Source organism: Asterias amurensis, chromosome 17 (genome assembly GCF_032118995.1).
Source record: "Asterias amurensis chromosome 17, ASM3211899v1".
In the NCBI taxonomy this organism is placed as follows: Eukaryota; Metazoa; Echinodermata; class Asteroidea; order Forcipulatida; family Asteriidae; genus Asterias; species Asterias amurensis.
Window position 1 is genome coordinate 11225456 of NC_092664.1, and position 23450 is coordinate 11248905.

The window sequence follows — 23450 nt, forward strand, 5'->3', positions numbered from 1 at the left end:
ATAGCTTCCGTTTGGATTTATCTTAAACAAGCCCCCTTTCAGCGCACTTGTTAAAGGAACTTAACGTTTGGTAATCATTATTGCCAAACACCATTATTCCCAGCGTATGCAAACACAATAGTAAATCTGTGACAATTTTGGCTCAATTGGTCAACGAATTTGGAAGAGAACAATGAACAAAAATGAACCTTGTTGCGTTTTTGTGTGCTTTCAGATGTATAATAAAAGGCTTCAACAGAAGTATTTTATTGTGAGTGAGAGATAACCCCTTTAAAAAAAAAATGTTACTTGTGAGGGTGCCGTTTTTCACAATGCTGTACAATATCAACTTATATATATATATTTTAGTATTTACCAAAAGAGTCCAGTGCCTTTAAGCTGCTTTGGAGCGAATGTTCACGTTACATGTTGCCTGGGAACCTTAATTCGCAGCACACACATCTCCGTATCAGTAATCGCGCGTAAATGAAACGATTGAGCAAGATTAATTATTAACCAACATGGTATCAACCGAGTTTTGTCATTACTGATATAACTGTGCTCACAAAACACGCGATGTTTGCGTATAATGTGTTTCTCGACCCGTGACTGGTACGCTAAAAAAAACCTGGATATTGTTCACAGCAGTTAGAGGGAAGTGGTGTCGATTTTGGGTTCTCTATTGCTCTACACGTGTGTTTGACTTGAACGGTTTTTGACTGGGATTTAGTATAGGTCTGTCTTTATCCTATAATGAGAACAATAGCCTGATGTTGCTGTTGCGCTTACAACAGCATCGAGTAAACACAATTTGGTTGTCTGCTGTAGGCAGGGTTTAAACAACGGTGAGACGGCTTGTTTTGGGGGACAGTATCTCCCATCATTATTGCTGAGTCAACGCTTGGGTGCCGTTAAAATCTGTGCCGGGTGGTAGAGCGAGAGAGGGGGCAGGGATCATGGCTGCCACTGCCAGTGATCATGGAGAGGAGCCGGTGAAGAACGGCTACACTAACCCGGCCTACGAGGCAAATGGCGAGGAGAGCCTACCCAGCCACGCCACGGTAATAGACGTCGGGGTGGATGCTTTATACAAGGGCTCCCCACGACATGTCCAGGTATCCCCCACAAACACAGATGTCACTGGCATACAGGGTACATCTTCACTACCGGAGACCCTTTTGAACACCGACTGTGGTTATTGCTGTTGGACCCCTAGCTGTCTACGTAGACTGGCTACGGGGAGGTTCTTCGTACTCTTCTGTAGTATTCTTTCCCTTACCGAGGCGGGACTCACGATTGGGTATATAAGTAGTGCGGTCACGAGTATTGAAAAGCACTTCAACTTCAATAGTACATTGACAGGTAAGACATAGACTAGTCTACTTAGCATTTATAACGGGGATAACAGAGGGTTTGTCCCCAGTAACCCCCCCCCCCCCCCCATCCCCACCCTCGCAGTTTTTTTTTTGTTTTTTTCAAACAACCGTTATAGTTTCAGATAGTTCTTTAAAAAGGCTCTACATACTATTGGTAATTACTCAAAATAATTGTTAGCATACAAACTTACTTGGTAAAAAGCAATGGGGAGCTGTTCATATTATACAACATTGTGAGACACGGCTCCCTCTGAAGTAACGTAGTTTTTAAGAAAGATGTATTTTTCCTGAAAGCACAGAACTTCCCATTTTTCCAATTATTATCTCGCAACTTCGACGACCAAATTTTCACAGGCATGTTATTTTATGCATATAAATGTTGAGATACAGCAAGTGAGAAGACTTGTCTTTGAAAATTAATAATAGTGTCATGTTCTGTACAATAGATCTTGAGTGAAAACAAACCAAGACCAAACCGAAACTAAAATGTGATCACCCGCCGTAATCTAAAATACGGAGATTAACTCAACCACCAATTATAGAAATTCATTGCTGAAATTATTCGAATAGCTTGACACGATGTCTGTATAGCTGATAAGAGAGCACAACAATACTTACTATAACTATTGTGTTTTAAACCATTGCATAAATATCTGATGATAAAGTGTTCACACGAACCCAAGAATAATTCACCTTTATATCGTGTTTAGACAATAATTAGATGCAGCCTTTAGCCAACAAAATAATTACATGCGTGAGTTAAGGGTAGGTCTTTTTTAATTGAGAAGGACCAGCACAATTCAACAAGCGTATTATGTTTAATTAGATATAATTTCGCGGTTTGTGGTTTTAACTATTGGCTGGTCCATTTTGTGGTTTATATTTTTAGAAATCTTTTATGCTCTTTGATCATTTTTGCTCTTGTTTGCAGCTATTTTTAATGTGTACAGCGCCTTGGGGTCCAGTCATGGATGTAAGGCGCTTTATAAGCGTTGTTTATTATTATAATTACACTTTAACAACCGTGTCAAAGTTGACCTGAATTCCGGGTCCGTAATTCCGGGTCATACTGAACAGAAATCCATATAGACACAAACGAGGGCCGGAACCCATGGGACCAAAGAGGGTTATTTCAGACCAGAAAGTTTTCAGAGTGTGGTTTGTGTTTGAAACCTGATCAACAGCCGTGAGGGGAGCACATCCAAATACTTTTTGTAAAAAAGAAAAAAAAAAGAAAAAAAAACCTAAAAAGGTCCACAGGTCTATCAAACTTACACGGTTTAAAGATGATGATGGAGGGAAACTACTCTTTATTAAGGGAAGTGCTATTTTGGTAAATACTCAAACCAAGTTAAATACTGGTAAAGACTTGGTAACGAGAATTGTAGAGCTGTTAATGGTATGAAAAAATGTGAGAAACGGCTCCCTCTGAAGTAACGTAGTTTTTGAGAAAGAGGTAATTTCTCACTAAAAATAATAATAGACTTCCAGCCATGCGGAGTATTTTATTCATAATATTATATGAAAGCACTCTAATTCGTCCAACAAGGTTTTTTTTCTTTCATTATTTTCTCGCAACTTCGATGACCAATGAGCTCAAAATTTTCACAGGTTTGTTATTTTGTACTTATTTGGGATACACCAAGTGAGAAAACTGGTCTCTAACAATTATCAAACGTGTACCTTCCCCTTTAAAGTATAGCTTGCTGATATGCTGTAGTGTCTGAGAAATTTTAAAAACAGTTTCACGAACATAATTATTTTATCATGTACGACGGACTAACATTGCTCTGTCATTTTCATCATTGTTTTTCTTCTTAAAGGCAGCGGACACTATTTGTAATTGTCAAAGACTAAACCTTCACAGTTGGTGCATCTCAACATATGCATAAAATAACAAACCTGTGAAAATTTGAGCTCAATCGGTCATAGAACTTGCGAGATATGAATGAAAGATAAAAAACATTCTTGTCACACGAAGGTGTGTGCGTTTAGATGGTTGATTTCGAGACCTCAAGTTCTAAATATGAGGTCTCGAAATCAAATTCGTAGAAAAATACTTCTTTCTCGAACACTATGGCACTTCAGAGGGTGCCGTTTCTCAAAATGTTTTATACCATCAACTTCTCCCTATTACTCGTCACCAAGAAAGGTTTTATGCCAATAATTATTTTGAGTAATTACCAATAGTGTCCACTGCCTTTAAACTTGACGACTAATGAAGGTTAATAATTGCGTACACAAACTCCATTCGTAGGGATTCATACCATAGCCACAAACTTAATCTAAAAAGGGTATCGAAACCCTTTAAAAAAAATCAACAAGACGAAGCGAAGACAGGGTAAAAAAGACAGCCATTAAAAACCATTATTCATAACTTTTGTATTATGATACGTGCGAGTTACAATTGGATGTTTTTATTGAGAGTGTCTGGTTTGTCATTTGACACGCCACTAACCCGTGCATGACCGGCCAGTCCAATTTACAGATGATCTCAGAGGTATTCTACGATTTTGTGTTGCCAAGAATGATCAAAGGCGCACTTTGTTGAACTAGAGCAACAATCAATCATGCACTTTTAAAATCTCAAATTGGGATGTCACCTCGGCAATTTTTGAAGGAAAATATGAGAAGGAGAAAGGTTGAAAACCGCTACATGCAGTAGAAGTTTACAATTTCCTCATAGAGTGTCATTCACCAAGGATAAGAAGCCTTGGTGCCCTCTTGCCCTTTCAAAAACGAAGCACATAGGCCTGCATAATGTAACATTTTGAATCATTTCGGAGAGTTTTTTGTAAACCCCTTACCACGCGGCCGGGAGGATATTTCTGTGCGATTTTAAATACCGCACGCATTGATATTGTGCCTTTATTGGGTTGGATGGGTGTCATGGAACACAATTTGATGGTAGTGTGACCAAATTTGATGATAGTCAATTGATGATAGTCAAAATTTGATGATAGTGTGACCAAAAGGTCCACCCTTTGGTTAGCTATGTCAATGGTATATCATTATGGTAAACAATATGGGAGTAGAATCTGGGGGCAATCCAAAATATGTGTGGAGTAATTCCATACATCCTCGGCCCAAGTTCATAGAGATGCTTAAGCACAGTAAGTAGCTATAAGCTCAACACGAGTATGCTTACCAGGGTTAGGTTACAAGCCAACATACCACGTCACATGCACAATTTGTGACTGGTACCCTGTTCACTAGCAGACATTTTGCTAAGCATTATTATTTTCTGCTTAAGCAGTTCTATATCGGGCCCTGGTGTGTATTTGAAAGCGTCAGTGTCCAGAGCTTTTTTTCTAAAGCCAATCCGGTAAGCTGGTTTATCAATTAATGCTATGATAACAGTTGAGTTAATCATCGAAAATAGAAAACACAATAGGCAAACATGGTTACCCCCTCGCAGCTGCGCACAAACACCGGTGTACCGATCCCAATATTATGTAACTTATGCAAATGAAGTACTGACCAAATAATGGGAGGAGGAATTTTGCATAACCAAACGTTGACAGTCGTTTTTAGAGTGTACTCAACATGGCTGAACACTGGAGCTATGGTTGAACTGTAACCAAAAACTAAGTCAATTATTGACTTTTAGTTAAAGGGAGGGCATGCCTTCGGAAATTACTATAAAAAAATTATTTGCCATAAATTTGACCACTTATTTTGCTAGAAGCACTGCATAGATAATGAATGTACAACGTAAACAATTCCCTTCAATCAAAGGAATGTTCTTTTAGAGAGAGAGGGGAAAAAAAAAAAAAAAAACGTTTAGATTTGAGAAATGGTATACGGAGAAACCCTCCTCAGGTTTCTTTCTTTTTTCAATTACGGATTACATGATAACTTCTCCACATTTACGACAACATCTGGAAAACACTACCACCTTTTGAACCGATTTTTTGTTGTACCTTAATTTTAGGGATTTAAATTAATTGAACATGTTCCAGACACCAAAATAGTGTTTTAAGTTTGCTTCTTTAACTCAGCTCCCCTTGTTTGCCGTTAAAGGCACTATTGCTACTCAAAATAATTGTTAGCATTAAAACTTGCTTGGTAGACGAGCAATGGAGAGCCGTTGGTAGAGTAAAACATACTTTGTTGGAAATATTATTGCGTGAAAGCACAGCACACCCATTATACTTTGTGCAACAACGTGTTTTTACTTCATTATCCTGTTGCACCTTTGATGACCAATTGAGTCCAAATGTTCACAGATTTGTATTTTTATTTTTTGTTTACTTAAGCTGGGATACACCACGTGGGAATACTGGTCTCTGACGATCAAAGAAGTCCAGTGCCTTTAAGCCATTGAAGGGACGGATTATTACGAAATGCCAAAACAAACATCGTTCTATAATTATGGGACTTCAGAAATAGCCAAGTCACGGGGCATTTTACAGATATATCTGTAGATTCCAGTTGACAACTTTCCAAAAACACAATAATTATTTTATCATAGTCTTTTGTATGTGTTTTACATCAATGTAGAAAATGTTCTAACCAATCACACTAAAAGTTGGTGGTCTCAGATGAGTTTGTCCTCAAACTCTATTTGCCCCCTTTCTCTTCGCGGCTTTGTTTCGTAGGCTATGAGTAATTTAATAGTTACTGTTTTTTATTGTTTTATCTACGATATTGTACATTTTAGACAATATTTTAGTTTCCTTACTGCGAGTCTTTTAAACCATTAAAAGAAATAAGCGGAGACATAATGGTTTAATAGTTACATCAAATCCAATAAACCTATATCATGCTGCCTCCTGGTCTTGGTCATGTTCTTCGTCTCGAATCACATAAATGAACGCTAATAATCATGTACCAGACTAGTTTGTTCTTCCAGCCTCGGTTTTGTATTGATATCATTTGGAGAAAATAAAGATGGCTGCACAATGATATAGGTCTATCAGTTACCATGGGAATAAACTCAGGTAAAATGCACTGACTAGAGCATAGGGTTGTAAGTCAACTACCAGGTGCTTATACGTAATGACATGTATGTATTTAAGCACAACATTTTTACATGCAAACTATTTATATGTTAAAAAATAACCACCACGTCCCAAGCGCATGTGACAAACATGGGCCGTGAATATTACAATAAAACTGTTATGCCGAATCCCGAACCGTGTTTATCGTGTACGTTGCCATAAGAATGGGTACACTCGACATAAACACTGTTAACCCTACGATCTTTTGAATATCATGCATTGTGCACAACTGTTTACACGTATGAATGCTATAATATTTGTCACGGTTTTGTGACAGTGGAGTCTAGTGGCAATTGAAGGAAATAGGTCAATGGCAAGTCAAGGTTAGATACATGACTGCATGGGTTCGTGTTGTAGCACTGTACATTGTATTCTATGCATTTCCTCTTCGAACTTCAATCTCAAAGGTGAAATCCTTATTCAGCTAAATATATATCTATGCTAAAATGGTGCAGAAGTGACGTCACAGGCAAAGCCTTATGTGAAGTTAGGGTCAAGTTGACTAGAGAAAACTAGTCTAAACATTGAGACCACTATTAAAGGAACACTTTGCCATGGATCGGGCGAGTTGGTCTTTGAAAAGCGTTTGAAACCATTTGGTTATGAAAAGAGCAAACACGGTCGGCCATTTTATGGAGGAAAAACTTTGACTCTACAAAATGGCCGACAGTGTTTGTTCGCGAGTCGCGACGTAAAAGGAAAACCGTGCAATATCGAGGCATGTATGTGTGGACCATTATACTCTACTTTTAAATTATCTATCTAGCCAGTTTGCATTTCATAACAAACGGTTTCAAACGCATTTCAAAGACCAACTCGCCCGATCCCAAGGCAAAGTGTTCCTTTAAGAACTTACTCCGCATTAGTGAAGTTAATTACGAGAAGTCCCCTTGATCCACTCAAGCTAAACAAAAATACAGCCCCTGTCAATTTACTATACCTTCCGCCCAGGTAGTACTTAAAAAGCAGGACAGTTCTTTTCGGAACTGAGAAGTCTCCCGATTTTTGTATATAATGTACATCGCTGTATAGTTGAATATGAAGCAAGACAAATTCTTAGTCTACGCAGCAAGTATAATCTACACATAATGTTACAGAAAACACTTCGTGTGTTACCGAATTCTGTTTAAAAAAAAAAAAAGATTTACAAAACCACTTTCTATTCTCTTTAACAGGTTTCGTAATCAGTTGCTATGACATTGGTACTCTACTCGTCGTTTTGACCAGTTACTACGGGGGTCGTCCCACATCAAACCGTCCCAAATGGATCGCCTGGAGTGCATGGACCATGGCCCTAGGCGCATGCATCGTCCCACTATCACACTTTGTCACCGGGAACTACTACGTTGCCGGAAATCAAGACAACTCGACCGACTCGTTGCTTTGCGTCGACGGGAGCGCCACCCCGGGCCCGACGGTCGACACTGACGCCGAGTGTAACACCTCAGAGGAGCCTGTTACGGCTGCGTTAGCTTGTCTTATACCAGGCATGCTGCTCATTGGGGTTGGTTCGACCTCCATGTTTACGCTAGGCACAACATACATAGATGACTTCGTGAGGAGAAGTGAATCGGCTATTCTTTTGGGTATGAGTCAATCAAGTTTTAAAGCCATTATACACCTTCTGAACAGAACAATAATTAAAAGTTCACAGATTTACAAATAACTTACATGGTTTACAGAAGGTATTGTGAAAGACTTCCCTTAAAATACTATTCCATGAATTGCTTTACTTTTTGAGAAAACATTAAAACAATAATTGCCAATTCTCGATATCGAGAATAACGGATTTCTTTTAAACACATGTCATGACACGGCGAAACGTGCGGAAACAATGTGGGTTTTCCCATTATTTTCACCCGACTCCGATGACCGATTGAGCCTAATTTTTCACAGGTTTGTTATTTTATATATAAGTTGTGATACACGAAATGTGGGCCTTTGAACAATACCGTTTACCGACGTTGTGCGATTGCTTTGAACCAAACTGTGTTTATTATAATATTATATATAAATATTAAATGAGTAGGGTAGATGGCCTTAGCCCTCGATCCAAACAGGACCTTCGTCAGAGGCACAAATACGTACAAATATAAACATATCCACTAATATCCAAAGAACAGGGATTGAGAAATGATGAAATTGAAATGGTTATAACAAATAAAAACAAGATACAGGATGTATACTTGGTTTGCGGTAACACCATGTGTGTATCTACTTGCCATAGGTAGAGTTGTTCTTAGGGAACTGTTTTGCTTTATTCTACCTGGCAAGTAGATACACACATGGTGTTACCGCAAACCAAATATACATTGATACCCCACCATGCAATGCCTCAAATCCTATATAAGATACAGGATCTCCAATGGATCATCCCAAACGGATCACAAGATACACGACAGAAACAAATGTTTGTTTTAATACGACTGATGGGGGTTCTGTTAAAACCGCTGAGACGCAGACAGCACAACCCTGGTAACCGGTGATAATAGAAATGAGTAGGGTAGATAGCCATAGCTTTCGATCCAAACTGGACCTTTGTCAGAGGCATAAACAATTAGTAGACGAGTATTTATAAAGCTCTGTGAACCATCATAAATTAGATCGACAATTATGACAGCCTTTTCAATGGGCCTTGAAGGGACACACCGGCTGAATTAGGTTATTTTGGGCCACAACATTGACTAAGATTCGACTTTAAAGATCTCCCAGGAATGAGGAAGAGCAGACTCTAAATCGTTTTATCAAATTTTCCCGTTTTTGAAACCGTTTCAACTCCTCTGATGTATTGTAATGCCTCACCGGAAGCCATATTGCTGTACATGCAAGTGCACAATCTACAACATCCTTGTAGCTACCCATTCACCCTGCCATAGATGAAGAGATACAATCACAGTCAAGTGTCTCACCAAAGTAAACATTAGTGGCATTCCAAAGAACAAAAGTGTCATGTCCGGGATTCGAACCCATACTCTGATGACTCAGCCAAGAGGGCCCAATTTCATGGAGCTGCTTAAAGGCAGTGGACACTATTGGTAAATACCCAAAATAATTATTAGCATAGGACCTTACTTGGTAACGAGAAATTGTGAGAGATTGATAGTGTACAAAATTGTGAGAAACGGTTTTCAAAAAGAAGTAATTTTCCACGAATTTGATTTCAATACCTCATAGTTAGATTTGAGGTCCCGAAATCAAGCATCTGAAAGCACACAACTTCGTGTGACAGGTGTGATTTTTCTTCCATTAATATCTCCCAACATCGACGACCAATTTAGCTAAATTTACACATGTTTGTGATGTTGTGCATACTATGTTGAGATACACCAAGTGAGAAGACTGACCTTTGACAACTGTCAAAGGTGTCAGTGTCTGTAAGCAAAAAGCTTGCTTAAGCACGAAATAGCTGAATGCTTATTTTACACAACTGACGAAAAAATCATGCCATACAATGCTAGTTGTGACTGGTATTTGTCTGCTGTTTTACGTAGCATATTAATTGAGTGGAGTCTGGGCCTGTAATCTTATTTTACTAAGCACGGATTGTTTTGCTTAAGCACATCTTTGTGTTTAAGCAGCTCCATGAAATTTAGCCCAGACTTTGAGACCGAAGCTCTTGAATACCCAGACACTACGTGCTTCAAGTTAACGGATAATTCAGATTTAATGTAGACCCTGAAGGAGTTTCGATTTGACTTTGGTTTGCGGTTTGGTTTGGTTTTTAATACATTATCTGTAACTTTTGATGAGTACATTTCTGATAAGAACTCGTCCCCTTAGTTCCTGTTTGTGATGAGACTTAAGGATTTGCATTATAGGGGATGATCATAAACTGCAATCGGTAAATCTTACAAAACAGAAACACCCAGTTGTGATCAGTTGTGGGAATATGTGGCTACGTAACCTAAATAAGTTTATCAATGTTCAATCAATCAACGAACGTACACTTTGATATTTTAAATATTTCATTTTCAAATATTTTAAGTTTGTATTCATCAAAAACATGCTAATTGAGAAAAAAAAAAAAAAAAACACATCAACAACAGTCCATCGTACTTAAACGTCTTGTCAAGGTTTGTTATTGTATGCTTATGTTAGAAAAGTGAGGATCTGGTCTTTGACAAAGTTACCAAAAGTGTACGTCTTGCCCAAATTAAATATTCCAAAAAGAGATTAATCCTGTCCTGTGGTGGTATCGCAACAAAAGGTGCTGCATGTGCATGTATTTTATCTACACTGCTTTCTCACTCATTACATTTTGTACTAATTATAACCATACTGCGCAAATTTTGTTTTATAGTACAAATTAAGCAAACGCAACTTACTATTTGGATTATTTTTAAAACTTGAGAATGTAGCATATACATGACAGTTGGCTTTTACAATGGGGTTGCTCATTTATCATGAATTACATCGAAAGCCATTGTGTAGTATGTAGTAGCCATTCCTTCAAATAGACAAAATGTATTTGCTTCCTGTAGCCTGAATATTGAACGGATGATATAGATGGAAGTGATCGCTGCCCATTTTTCTATGTTATGTAGCTTTTCTATTTTTCAGGTTTTTTTTAAAATAACTTATTAAAACAGTGCCGGTCCATAGCATAAATAACTTAACAAACTGTATTGTAACCACAATTCTAATGTACATCTTTCAGCGACAAAGTATCCTTCATTTGAAGAATGTTGTAAATAATGGAATTTTGTTTAAACTTGATACATTACATTACATGTTTCACCTATCTTAAATGAAGGGTACACATTTGGTAATTGCGATACAAAACTAAACCTGTGAAAGTTCATTTCCAAAGATATTTGTTGCTTAACATCGTCATTTGAAATAACGACTTTCATAGATATACATAGGATTTCTCAAGAAGTACTTTTATTTGAACGTTTTATAGAAAACAAGCAATTATATGGTGTATACTGTATAGCAAATTTGCCAGATTTCTATGGAATTCTATGTCAAATGGTTTAAATAAATAACATTCGTAGAATGTTGATGCATTTTTTATTTTAAAAAAATATGCAAAATTTCTATCAAATGGTATATAGAAAAGGCGAGAAAAGAAACCCAATTTCTATAGAATTCTATTGCAGGTTCTATAGAAACGTTACCAAATTTCTATAGAATTCTGTTAAATGGTTTATAGAAAAATCAAATTTTCTAAAGAATCTGGTTCCAGGTTTTACAGAAAAGAGATAGAATTCTATTAAGTTGTTTATAGAAAGTTCTATAGAATTCTATTAAAATGGTCTATAGAATTCTTACCCAAAATTTCTACAGAATTCTATAAAAAAATCTCTATATTTTCTATAGAAACTCTATAGAAACTCTATAGGATTCCTTTATAAATTTCTATAGAATTCGTATAGAAAAGTGGCCCATTTTTCTAAAGAATTTCTATAAAACATTTCTATAGAATTGCCTATAGAAATTCTATATAATTTTTTTTAAGGGATACCCTGCTTACAAACGGTGAAAATAATTGTCTAGCAAGCCAGCACCAACAATTGTGCAAAGAACTGCGCCTTGAACACCCAGCAGGGTGGATATGTGCGCATTACAAGTCTTATTATTATTATTATTATTATTATTAAGAACCCTTGAAAATAGGTTCCATTCTGTATATAAAACCTACTACAGTTACGTTTCACTCCATGATTGCGGAACCATTCCTATATCACCTTGTTATGATCTCATCACAACGTGCTGTCTTATCAAGAAGGATTTGGAAATATTCTTTGGGCGAGGTTTAAGTTACGACTTAGCAAATAAACCTTCGACCCTATAGTAAGAAAACATTAGGGTATATCATAGCCAAACAAGCTTTCTTCATGTGTTTAACTTTAGTATTAACTCAGGGGCGCGATGTAGAGCTGCTTATATAAGCAGAACATAATTGCTTAACAAATGTTTGCTTAGCAGATATGAGAAGGATACCAGTCACAATTTGTAAATGTGACATGGTCAATTGGCTGGTAACCTTATTCTGTTAAGCACACTTGCTGTTGCTTAGCTACGTTTTGTGTTCAAGCAACTCTATGAAATTGCACTCTGGTATGAACAGTGATAGGCGTTATGCAATGTTGGTTTTATTTTATCATATCAAGGATGACATTTCCTCTTATTGGTTCGACTATCAACATTAAGTTCCATAATTCCGAAGCAATGTCATCATGACAGCTTAATTACACTGCAGAGAATGATTGGGGGGGGGGGGAGGGGCGGTGTGCCAACCTCTTTTCCTATACAGAATAACATGTGCTGCTTGATTATTTTTTCTTTGGTCTGTTGTGGTGCTGGCGTCCAAGTTTCAGAAAGAGTTTGATTAAATCATTCTACACGTGCGTTTGTGGTTAACCGGACACAACTTGTTTTGCTTTTCCAATCGCATGATGCTGATTAACATACATTATTTCCATAAAAGATAAAGGTAAAAAGAAAATAAAAATCACATGTGTCAATTATCAGCTATTAAGAATAGTACTGATCGGTAAGAAACGGAAATGTTCAAAATAAAATAAAAACTCATAGAGAAATATCTTTTATTTTGGATAAAACATTGCTTGGCGGTTAGTTACTGTATACTTTTGTTTTTAATTATTCTGGTTAAATACCTTATCATCTCTGTTTGTTACGGTATTTTCACACGAACATAAGATCCATCTACATTTCAGCGAGATGACAGCTGGTATAAATCACATCCCTGGCTGCATCATTAATTGCAAACAGAAACCATGGAGACAGAAGCAGAAACCAACTCTCAGGAATCTGTGAAACGATTCGTGCATGAGTTTTTTTGTTTTCTCGTAGATTTCAATTAATTTGATTTGCTTTGTAAATAACCAACGGGGCATTTCAGGCGAAATAATATAACATAATGCTTACTATACATTCGTAACATAAAAGCTCTCGGATACACTTAACCATTGCTTCGTCCTTCGGATGGGACGTAAAGCCGTTGGTCCTATGTGTTGTGCAACGCATGTAAAATAACCCAGTGCACTTATCGAAAAGAGAAGGGGTTCGCCCCGGTGTTCCTTGCTGTGGCTGCCAAAAATACGCCGTATCAACTTGTAAACCCTTATAAGGTGCTACATAATTAGGTTTTTAGAATTAATTTATAAATTCAATAACCTCTTTCTGTAAATGTATAATACCAGCGCCTTTGAGTTTGTTTTATGGTAGACACGTGCGCTTTATAAGACTCCGGTAATATAATTACATTACAGAACTTTTAAACCTACACCTTTAACGTAAGCTTGATAAAACATCATTCTTTTTAAATTAGGCAAATTTTCCTGCTACAAAAGAAAAGAAAAAGCTAAAACAATATAAAAGAGGCTCTGACAAATATGGAGGTCATTGGAAAGCACTGATTGGCGATTCATGTCTACTTTTGTTATAAATTTTGTTGACTTAAACATGAAGTAGCAGATAATAAATTAGACTTGTTATGGTTTGCTTTATTCTTTGTTTAAATCACATTTTCACTGAACACAATTTTTTTCTTTCGCATTTAGTTTCGTTTTCGACTCTTAGACTTTATTTCAGTTGTGGTTTTGTCTTTTGTTGACAAAGCTTCAGCTGACTGTCTTTGCATGAAACAAAACGTAATATGTGACCAACTTCCTTTTCAGAATAAATATTTATTTCTGACAATACAATCTCTTATACTAGTCTGGATATCCGGTAAACGCTGCGCAAAGAAAATAAGAGAAAAACAAGACGAAGAAACGAAACGACACGATACATGACTTTGCCGTGATGCGAACCCATTATCGGGACTGAACTTCAGAACAGAATAACCTTAAAATTTCAGCCACAAAACTAAGAAAGGGCCAGCCAGAAAGCGAACAAACAAATTACCACAAAAAAAAACCACCATACCCAGCAAACACACATAAGCCAACAATCACCAAACAAACAAAAACAAAGCAAAAATACTCAAAAACCAACCCCAAACTCTAAACCAAACAAACATACAAACACACCGACAGACGACAGGCAGACAGACAAACAGGCATCCTCAGTTTATCTTTTTCCATATTTAAATGACGTTTTTTCAGTTTGTTTCTTGTACCATCGCGAATGCATAACATCATCGTGTAAAATAGTTAAATTAGTATAATACAACGTATAAGTATGTTTCTTGACACATGTTCAATTTGCATTATATTTATTTTGGTTGTTACCCATACACCGATGTGTGTTAGCACTGTATACTTTCCTGAGTTCTGTGAAAACAATCACATGCATATTATTCGGGTGGGACTCGAACCCACTACACGAACTTTGCAATTATAGAGCAGTGCTACCGAGCTTGCCCGGTAGCTAGAGCCAGTTCGAATCCTATGATTTTTATATATTTAATATTATAGTTTATATTTGTCTTTGTTTTATTTTAATTGGCAGCCATTTTCTTCTGCACAACGGTAGTCGGCCCCGGAGTGGGCTTCGGAGTGAGTGCCCTCGTTCTCGGCTTCTACGTTGACTTTAATACAGTGGCTCCTGAGAACGTGCCTTTGACCCCGAATGACCCCGAGTGGGTAGGGGCATGGTGGCTAGGATACTTCATCTGTGCTGCTATGATTGCCATACCAGCGATACCAGTCTACGCGTTCCCAGGTAGCCTACCTAAACCACATGAGGAGACGTTTAAGGCAAAGAAGGAGGATGATGGGAAGGAGGTTGTGAATTCACCAAACGATGATGAGCAAATGATGATGTCATTTAATGACGTCTCTATAAAACGTGAGTAATTGTAGAACACATTACATAACGGAAATGTACCATACCGGATATGGGGGCAAAGGTTACCTCCCGCCCTATGTTCCTGAACGGTAGCTACTTTAGCACAAACAAAAGAGTCATCCAAAGATGGACAATATATAGGTGGGGGATTGGGGTGAGGTGGGGGCGGAATCATCATGCCCTCCTTTCAATCATTACAATTGTACGAAAATGTACGAAAGTAAAACCAATGTTCAAAACTTAATCTCAGTTAGAATCCAACTATACAACAATCTACTGATATGGATCGGAAAGCCACATTGTTTATTTTGTCTTCCGTTTGATTAAACCAAATAATCAAACGACAAATAAAATAAATAAAATAAATAAATGAGACTTATAAAGCGCATTTTACAAACTGACAACTGAAAATTATTTTTATTTCCTCCGAATTTCTAGTGTTCACGTTTAAAGAGTGAGACTAAAGTCGCGTAGGTAGGCCTAGGCGACGTCATTATATTCGTCATCAAATCCAAAATAAAAAAACCCAAAACATTACAAAGTTAAAAAATCACGAAACTCTTTCTGAGACGTTCGGCGGATAAGACGCAGGACCCTAAAATTACCCCAAGAAATTCAAATGTCAACGGACAAAGCGCATTGCCGCATAAGCCGCATGTTTAACCGCACACAGAAGAACACCAGGCGCCACCCGGTGTCAGTACATTGACATAAAGACGTTATTTGGTTGCCTTTTTGTTTTGGGGTCGTAAACGTCAGATAAGACGCGTCTTGTCCGCAGGAAAATAGGTAACTGATCACGCTACTGCCCATGTGAGTGGGCAACCCCTTTCTCTTCTCTGGTTTTGCACTTCACCTAAGATAATACCCACCAACTAGTCTCTCATCCAGTTGATAAACACTACTTTCACCTTTCTCTCTCTAATACAGAAATGCCTCGTGCAATATGGAACCTACTCAAGAATCCAGTGTATATGATTATTAACGTAGCGTCTGCAATGGAGTTTAGCATTGTATCGGGTTTTGTGCGGTTCTCGCCCAAGTTTATACAGTACCAGTTTAATCTACCAGCATCCACCGCTAACCTTATAACAGGTGAGTTGAGTTTGGTAAAGTGGCTCTGAAGAACTAAATGACGATTTGAGTCATTAAAGACACCGGACACTTTGGTTATTACACATTAAATGCAAACATAACTTACTTAGTAACATGCAATGGAGAGCTGTTGATAAAATAGTATAAAACATTGTGGGAATTGGTTCCCTCTGAAATTACCTAGTTTTTACGGTTCCCTCTGAAATTACCTAGTTTAAAAAAAAATAGGTTATTTTTCACTCAAACAATACAAACTTCATGCCTGAAGCCCTTTATTAGGAATCTGAAAGCACACAAACATTTAATTGTATGCAATAGTGGTGATTTTTCTTTCGTTATTCACTTGCAACTTGGATGACCAGTTGAGTCCAAATTTTCACAGAGTTTTTCATGCATATCTTGCGATACCTACAACAATATTGAGAAAATTGGTCTTTTACGATTACCAAACATGTTCAGCATTAAAAGGAGAAATAATTTTAGAAGCAAGGCAACATTTTATTTGCAGACATTTAACGGGAAATCAATCATGAACTTATCGAACAAACAAATAATCCTCATCGTAAAGAGAAAACATTGAATCAACATAATTTGATTAAACAACGTATAGTTTGAAGGGGGTAGGGTTTACACAATAAATACTACTTGAACTTTGTTTTTATACGTTGATAACATTATTTATAGTAAAAGAGCTAATTGAAATCGTTATCGAATTTTTGTACAATTTAACATTTAAAACATCCTATTATACTAAGCGTTCTCTCACTTTTGCTGATAAGACAAGTACAGTTGGATCTTTAGAAGTTGTGCAAATAACAACGCCATGGATGTTGCACCCAAATCAGGCAACGCTTTTGTGTCCTTTGACATTATTTTAAGTAGGATCTGATGCTAAGTATTAACATACACGTTTTTAAGCGTAATGTACAGCGTGGTTACGCGACTCTCCGGATCATGATTAGTTCCCTTTTCTTTCTCAAACACTTGGCGACTAATGAAGCAAAAACTTGTACATGTACACGATATCATCTTCATTCACACTTGATCTACAAAAAGGTAATAAAACTCTTTAAAGACCAACTCACAACCACGACAGACCTTTATCCACGTGTTACAAATCAACCCAGACTACGACGAGGCTGGTCTCTTTATAAACCTTTCTATTTCAACGCCAAAGCCTGTTTTGTTTGCCAAAATCCTAATGTCACCATTACTCCTCTCAAGACCACAACATTCTTGTTTTCTTGTATTTTTAAAGGTACACTGGTCCCCACGGGAGCTATTGGTGTGATCATCGGTGGTATCATATTAAACAGGGTTAAACGTGACCTCATGTCTACCATAAACGTCTTATGTGCTTTCACAATAATATCTGGTCTTCTCTATGGATTTATGTACATACCCGAAGGATGTGAGAGCGTGCCATTGGCTGGTGTTACAACGTCTTATATACACGGGTAAGTTCTATAAGACTTTCCCCAGGGCCCAATTTCATGAAGCAACAATCTATAAACAGTGTTTAAAACATTTCTAGGCATAAGTTCAGGGGTGGATTTCACAAAGAGTTAAGACTAGTCTTATCTCGAGTCAGGAAGAGTTAATCTATGTAACTCTAAACATATTTTTTACAGTGTGTTAAGCAGAAAATACCGCCTAAAAGTTTTATTTGCTAAGCACAAATTGAGCCGGGCACCAGCCACACATTATATAAACTTAATGTAATTTGGGCTGGTAACCTATTTATGCTATTAAGCAATATTATTCTGTGCTAAGCAAGTTGTTCTGCTTACATGATTTATGAAATTAGGCACAGGTGTTGTTAATGGTCCATGTTCGTTAGTTTGTCATGTAAAAAACATTGTGGGGTGTACCTCGTCCACAATTTCAATGTACCCCACAAGTGCAGTTCTTACCTAAAAGAAATCACCCATATGTTGTGTAAAGCACCGTGCATCTATCTGTGTAAGTTTTCCATGTCACATTTCTCGTGTTCGGGAATTACCCTTGAGGCTACACAAAGTGTGGGAAGATTCTACTAGTTACTGGAACCCCCATCAGTAAGCAAAAATGTTCGATTGGCGCGGAAGGTTGGGGAGGGTGGGGAGGTGTTCTGGAAGCCATATAACCTAGCACGGGTTATCAGCAGGACATTATGGAAGCCTGCTAAAAATAACGCAATGGCTCAACTAATCGTAATCTGATAGCTGTATGTCTGTAAAAATTATTTTGCACGAAGTATGTGAGTGCAAAGACCACCAAAACACCGAAGTTCTGGCCCCCTGCAATTGATAATGTGGTATAGTCTAGTCTAGGAAATCAAAGACTTTGACTCATCAGGGCATTGCGCTCTGGGGAAAACAGTGGACATATAACATGTGTCATTGTGGTAACATTCCTCACTTGGTTTTTTTAAGGACGTCTATCTTTACAACAATGATTGGGTTTTGGGAATTTGTACACGCTATTATTATACAAAAAATTACTGCAATATTTCTTTTCTGACATGTATTTTGATCAAGTCGATTAAAAGATAAGGAACTTACTTAAAGTCGTCCAGTTCTCCCTGGATCACATACCATTCACAAATTGATACAAATATACATTTTCTCTGGACAATTGGTATGTTTTAAATCAAGTTGACGAAAGACACAATTATGACTATGTCACGAGTATCATTCCCTTCTTCCAGTAAAAAATAAATGTGAAGAATATAACGAGTTTAATATATACAAACGTTCGTTTGTGGTTGGGGTATTTGTTTTTTGTTTTTTGTTTTGTTTGTTTGTTTGTTTGTTTTTTTCTGAGGGCGGGTTTTTGTTGACAATGTCTGGGGTACATGTATGATGGCTCGTGTGGGTGACTTTCACATATTCACTGGCTTGGTATTTAAAACAACATAATACATATCAATATACTTGAATTATCGCAGTCATATTTCTATACTCTGTAATGTACATTTTAATTTCTGGAAGTTGTTTTGCCTGAGTAAACTGTGATAAATTTAAAACGACAAGTGAATCAAATCAAAAAATTAATAAATAAAACAATACAATAAACGAAGTAAATTCGGTATAATAACGCAACATTAAAGGAACACGTTGCCTTGGATCGGACGAGTTGGTCAAAACAAAACATAACATTATTATTATTATTATTATTATTATTATTATTATTATTATTATTATTATTATTATTATTATTATTATTATTATTATTATTATTATTATTATTATTATTATTATTATTATTATTATTATTATTATTATTATTATTATTATTATTATTATTATTATTATTATTATTATTATTATTATTATTATATAATGCATATGGTTGGAAAGATGTTTTAAAAGTAGAATACAATGATTCACACAAGTTTGCCTCGAAATTGCGTGGTTTTCCTTCTACTGTGCGAACTAACACGGTCGGCCATTTATGGGAGTCAAAATTTTGACCCCCATAAATGGCCGACGTGTTAGTCGACGAGGTAAAAGGAAAACTACGCAATTTCGAGGCATGTTTGTGTGGATCATTGTATTCTACTTTTACAACATATTTCCAGCCATATGCATTTTACAAAAAATAGTTACAAACGCTTTCCAAAGACCAACTCGACCGATCTAAGGCAATGTGTTCCTTTAAGCTCAGACTTTACACTCATCCAATTTGGTAGGTACATCCTAGATAGTTATGGAATAAAAACGTGACATCCAACCACACTGCAATCAGTATATACACTCTAATATATAGAGCAACATTCCGGATATGTAGAAGAATGTATATTTCGTTGTTTAGCTTCTACCGACCAGAATAATAAGATCCTCATTATTATAATGCAAGACAGCATGGACTTTGATCATAGTCGCCCAGAAATCCGTTACTCATTCTGACGATCGGTCGAAGGGAAAATCATTCAAATTCCTGGATGACAGTCTGTTACCAGGCAACCGTTGATTACACTTATTATGTTGTTATTGTCTGCATTGAGAGTACGGGTTAGGTTTAATAAACAGGGATGCGAAATCAAATCTACCTCAGTGAATATTAAAGATATGATGGATTATATTCGGATATGGTGAATCATTTTCAAATGGATATTCTAATGAGTACTGTATTAATTGACGCACAAATGACTCACTATAAGGGAACGGTTTAAAAAAAAAAATAATAATAATGGCAGACATTTAATTATGAAAACTGAAAACGTTTAGTTAATATCTACCAAGGCCACGGGTAAATTTAGTTTTGCAATCCGTTTTTTTTTTCTCCCAACAGTAACTAAGAACTCTTATGGAAATTGATTGTTTTGCTCAAGTCTTTAACCTGAATGTTAACATGAGGTAAAATGCTATGGTGTTTCACACAGGAGTCCGTCCCTTCAAGAAAATGTTGTTGTCAACATCCAAAAACATTCTATGAAGTCTCATTTCAATAATTATAGTATGGATATTGTCGTAATTGAAGATGTATTGTTCATTCATGAACTCTGATAACATTTCCAACATACCTAACTGTTGATGGGGTCAAAATAATGACGTCATGTTTTAAATTTCGGCTAAGGAATGTGATAAAGTATAATAATATAACAAAATAATGACACACCATTTGCACACGGGGACCTGTAACTGTTTCGACAACCTTTAGTGTATTTCCCTTACCCTAACCCTAACCCTAACCCTATCCCAACCCATACCCTAACCCCAACCCCAACCCCAACCCCAACCCCAAACGCAACCCCAACCCCAACCCAGTATTATTTACTCAGTCAATCGAGTGAAATACAGACGCACGCGTGCTTTCAAGGCAAATAATAACTTTGGTTTTTGGACATGTTCGATTATAATTGAAAATCATGTATACAATCAATACTTAAATCTCATTTCAAAATCTGGAGCGAATAATGTCCACATAGGAAGAATAATCCATAATATTAATAAGCAGAACACACAAGTCATATTCAACAGTATATCATTATTGCGTGCATACATAATGCTATATAACTGCATTACGTCGAAGTGAAATATTTCTCAAAATGAAGTATATTTTCAAACACTTCCTCTGGGCTTCTAACCAAATGTTTAATTATTGTCACACTCTCTTGATGTAAAAGGGTATAAATTTCACTCGCTTGTCCAAGTGGTGGCTTTTTGAGGGAAATTTGAACGAGTTTCACTTGAAGCCATTGGACCCTTTCGGTAAACAGTATTGTTCAAGGCCCACACTTCGTGTACCACAACTTCTATACCAAATAACAAACCTGTGAAAATTTAGGCTCAATCGGTCATCGGAGTCGGGAGAAAATAACGGGAAACCCCACCCTTGTATACGCGCGTTTCGCCGTGTCATGACATAAATATGTTTAAAATAAATCCGTAATTCTCGCTATCGAGAATTGATATTGTTTTACTGTTTTCTCAAAAAGTAAAGCATTTCATGGAATAATATTTCAAGAGAAGTCTTTCACCACTACCTTCTGTAAACCCTTAAGTTATTTGTAAATCTGTGAACTGTTTTTTTCCCTGTACCGAAAGGGTCCAATGGCTTTAAATCGAGTTGAAAGAACCTGTATTTTACTTTTAAAAGAGTTGTCCGCCATATGGGTCTTTGCAAGAGTGGTATGGCGGACAAAACGAGTGTTTTTTCACTATTTTACAATAAGATTAAGTTTTAAGAGTTATTCTCATAACGTAGCCTTTACCTCCCCTTTAAACTGTAAATATAAATTGACTAATAGGTTAGCAACTGAACTTTGTCCTTGTTGCGTCACCTTGCACCTTTGCTCGATATTATGAACATTTAACGTGTCTGTGGAAATCTCACGAGACTCCCATTTTATTTTATGCTGGGAGCATTTACCCGTTACCACGAACATAAATCATGCACAACATGTTGAACATGGGTATTATTTGTTTTCAAGGACTATATAGTGTATGCAGTGTTTGTGATCGTAATTCATCAAGAAACAAACCAAAGCTCAATCGACATCGGAGTCGTGCAAAAAAAGAAAAGAAAACAAAAAATAATGTGAGGTGGGGGGGGGGACACGTAAAAAAAAAAACTTGACTCGATTGTTTTCAGACAATCAATCTTCATTCAAAATATTTCAATTAGGTCTCATGCTGACTATTTTTGTACCATTATGCATCCGATGAAGTATAGTTGTTGCTTAAAGGCAGTGGACACTATGGTTAATTACTCAAAATAATTATTAGCATAAAACCTCACTTGGTGACGAGTAATGGGGAGAGGTCGATGGTATAAAACATTGTGAGAAACGGTTCCCTCTGAAGTGCCACAGTTTTCGAGAAAGAAGTAATTTTTCACGAATTTGATTTCGAGACCTCAGATTTAGAACTTGAGGTATCGAAATCAACCATCTAAACGCACACAACGTCGTGTGACAAGGGTGTTTTTATTTTCATTATTATCTCGCAACTTTGACGACCAATTGAGCCCAAATTTTCACAGGTTTGCTATTGTATGCTTATATTGAGATACACCAACTGTGAAAGCTAGTCTTTGACAATTACCAATAGTGTCCACTGCCTTTAAGTGCTCATAATATTTTCCTAGTTCTATCTGTCAGACTAACGCGTTTTTTTTTTTTTTTTTTTTATCTCCTTGTTAGACTTTGTTCAAATAGTTATGCGCACATTTATTCACACCCTCAATGTTATGTTTGAAAGACCTTTAAGGGCAATTATACTTTTGGTTTATGCAACCATTTAGTTGGTTTAATTCCATATTAATGTATATGAAAACATTTCATTTCAAAAGACGGTATAGCCTTTTGAAATATCGCCTAAAATCTGAAGCAGTTATGTCCTCGCAAGATGATGAATCCATTAACCGAACACACAATCTGTGGAACGTATTTAACAGTAACATTTTCTCAGATGGACTGAAAACTGAAACATTTTCTCATAACCCACTACTTCGAATTTAAACGATTCTCAAATTGCTCTATATCATGGAAAGCTGCTTCCAACCAATTGCCACTATAGGCTTCTTGTCTTCGTAGGTTTCCCTTTAAAGCGTTTCATTTATTGTCTTCCGACATATCAACCGGTATCAACGTCAAAAGACGTAGGAAAGATACAGTGCCACGTCAAATCCTTTTATTCCATCATAAAGTAATTACAACCACTTTAAAGGCAGTGGACATTATTGGCAACGACTCAAAGTAATGGAGAGCTGTTGAGTATCAAACATTGTGAGAAACGGCTCCCTCTGAAGT

The 23450-nt window shown here is 36.8% G+C and overlaps 1 protein-coding gene across 1 annotated transcript in view; it reads left to right on the forward strand.

Annotated features, from left to right (window-relative positions):
* Positions 1-564: 564 nt before the first annotated feature.
* The window catches only part of LOC139949939 (solute carrier organic anion transporter family member 5A1-like), a 31451-nt gene continuing 8565 nt past the window's right edge, over positions 565-23450 (forward strand). Inside the window, exons 1-5 of the mRNA XM_071948525.1 lie at positions 565-1341; positions 7534-7944; positions 14780-15118; positions 16049-16213; positions 17472-17670. Coding sequence (XP_071804626.1) covers positions 936-1341; positions 7534-7944; positions 14780-15118; positions 16049-16213; positions 17472-17670 — 1520 coding nt within the window. The 5' untranslated portion in view covers positions 565-935. The remainder of the gene's footprint in view (positions 1342-7533; positions 7945-14779; positions 15119-16048; positions 16214-17471; positions 17671-23450) is intronic.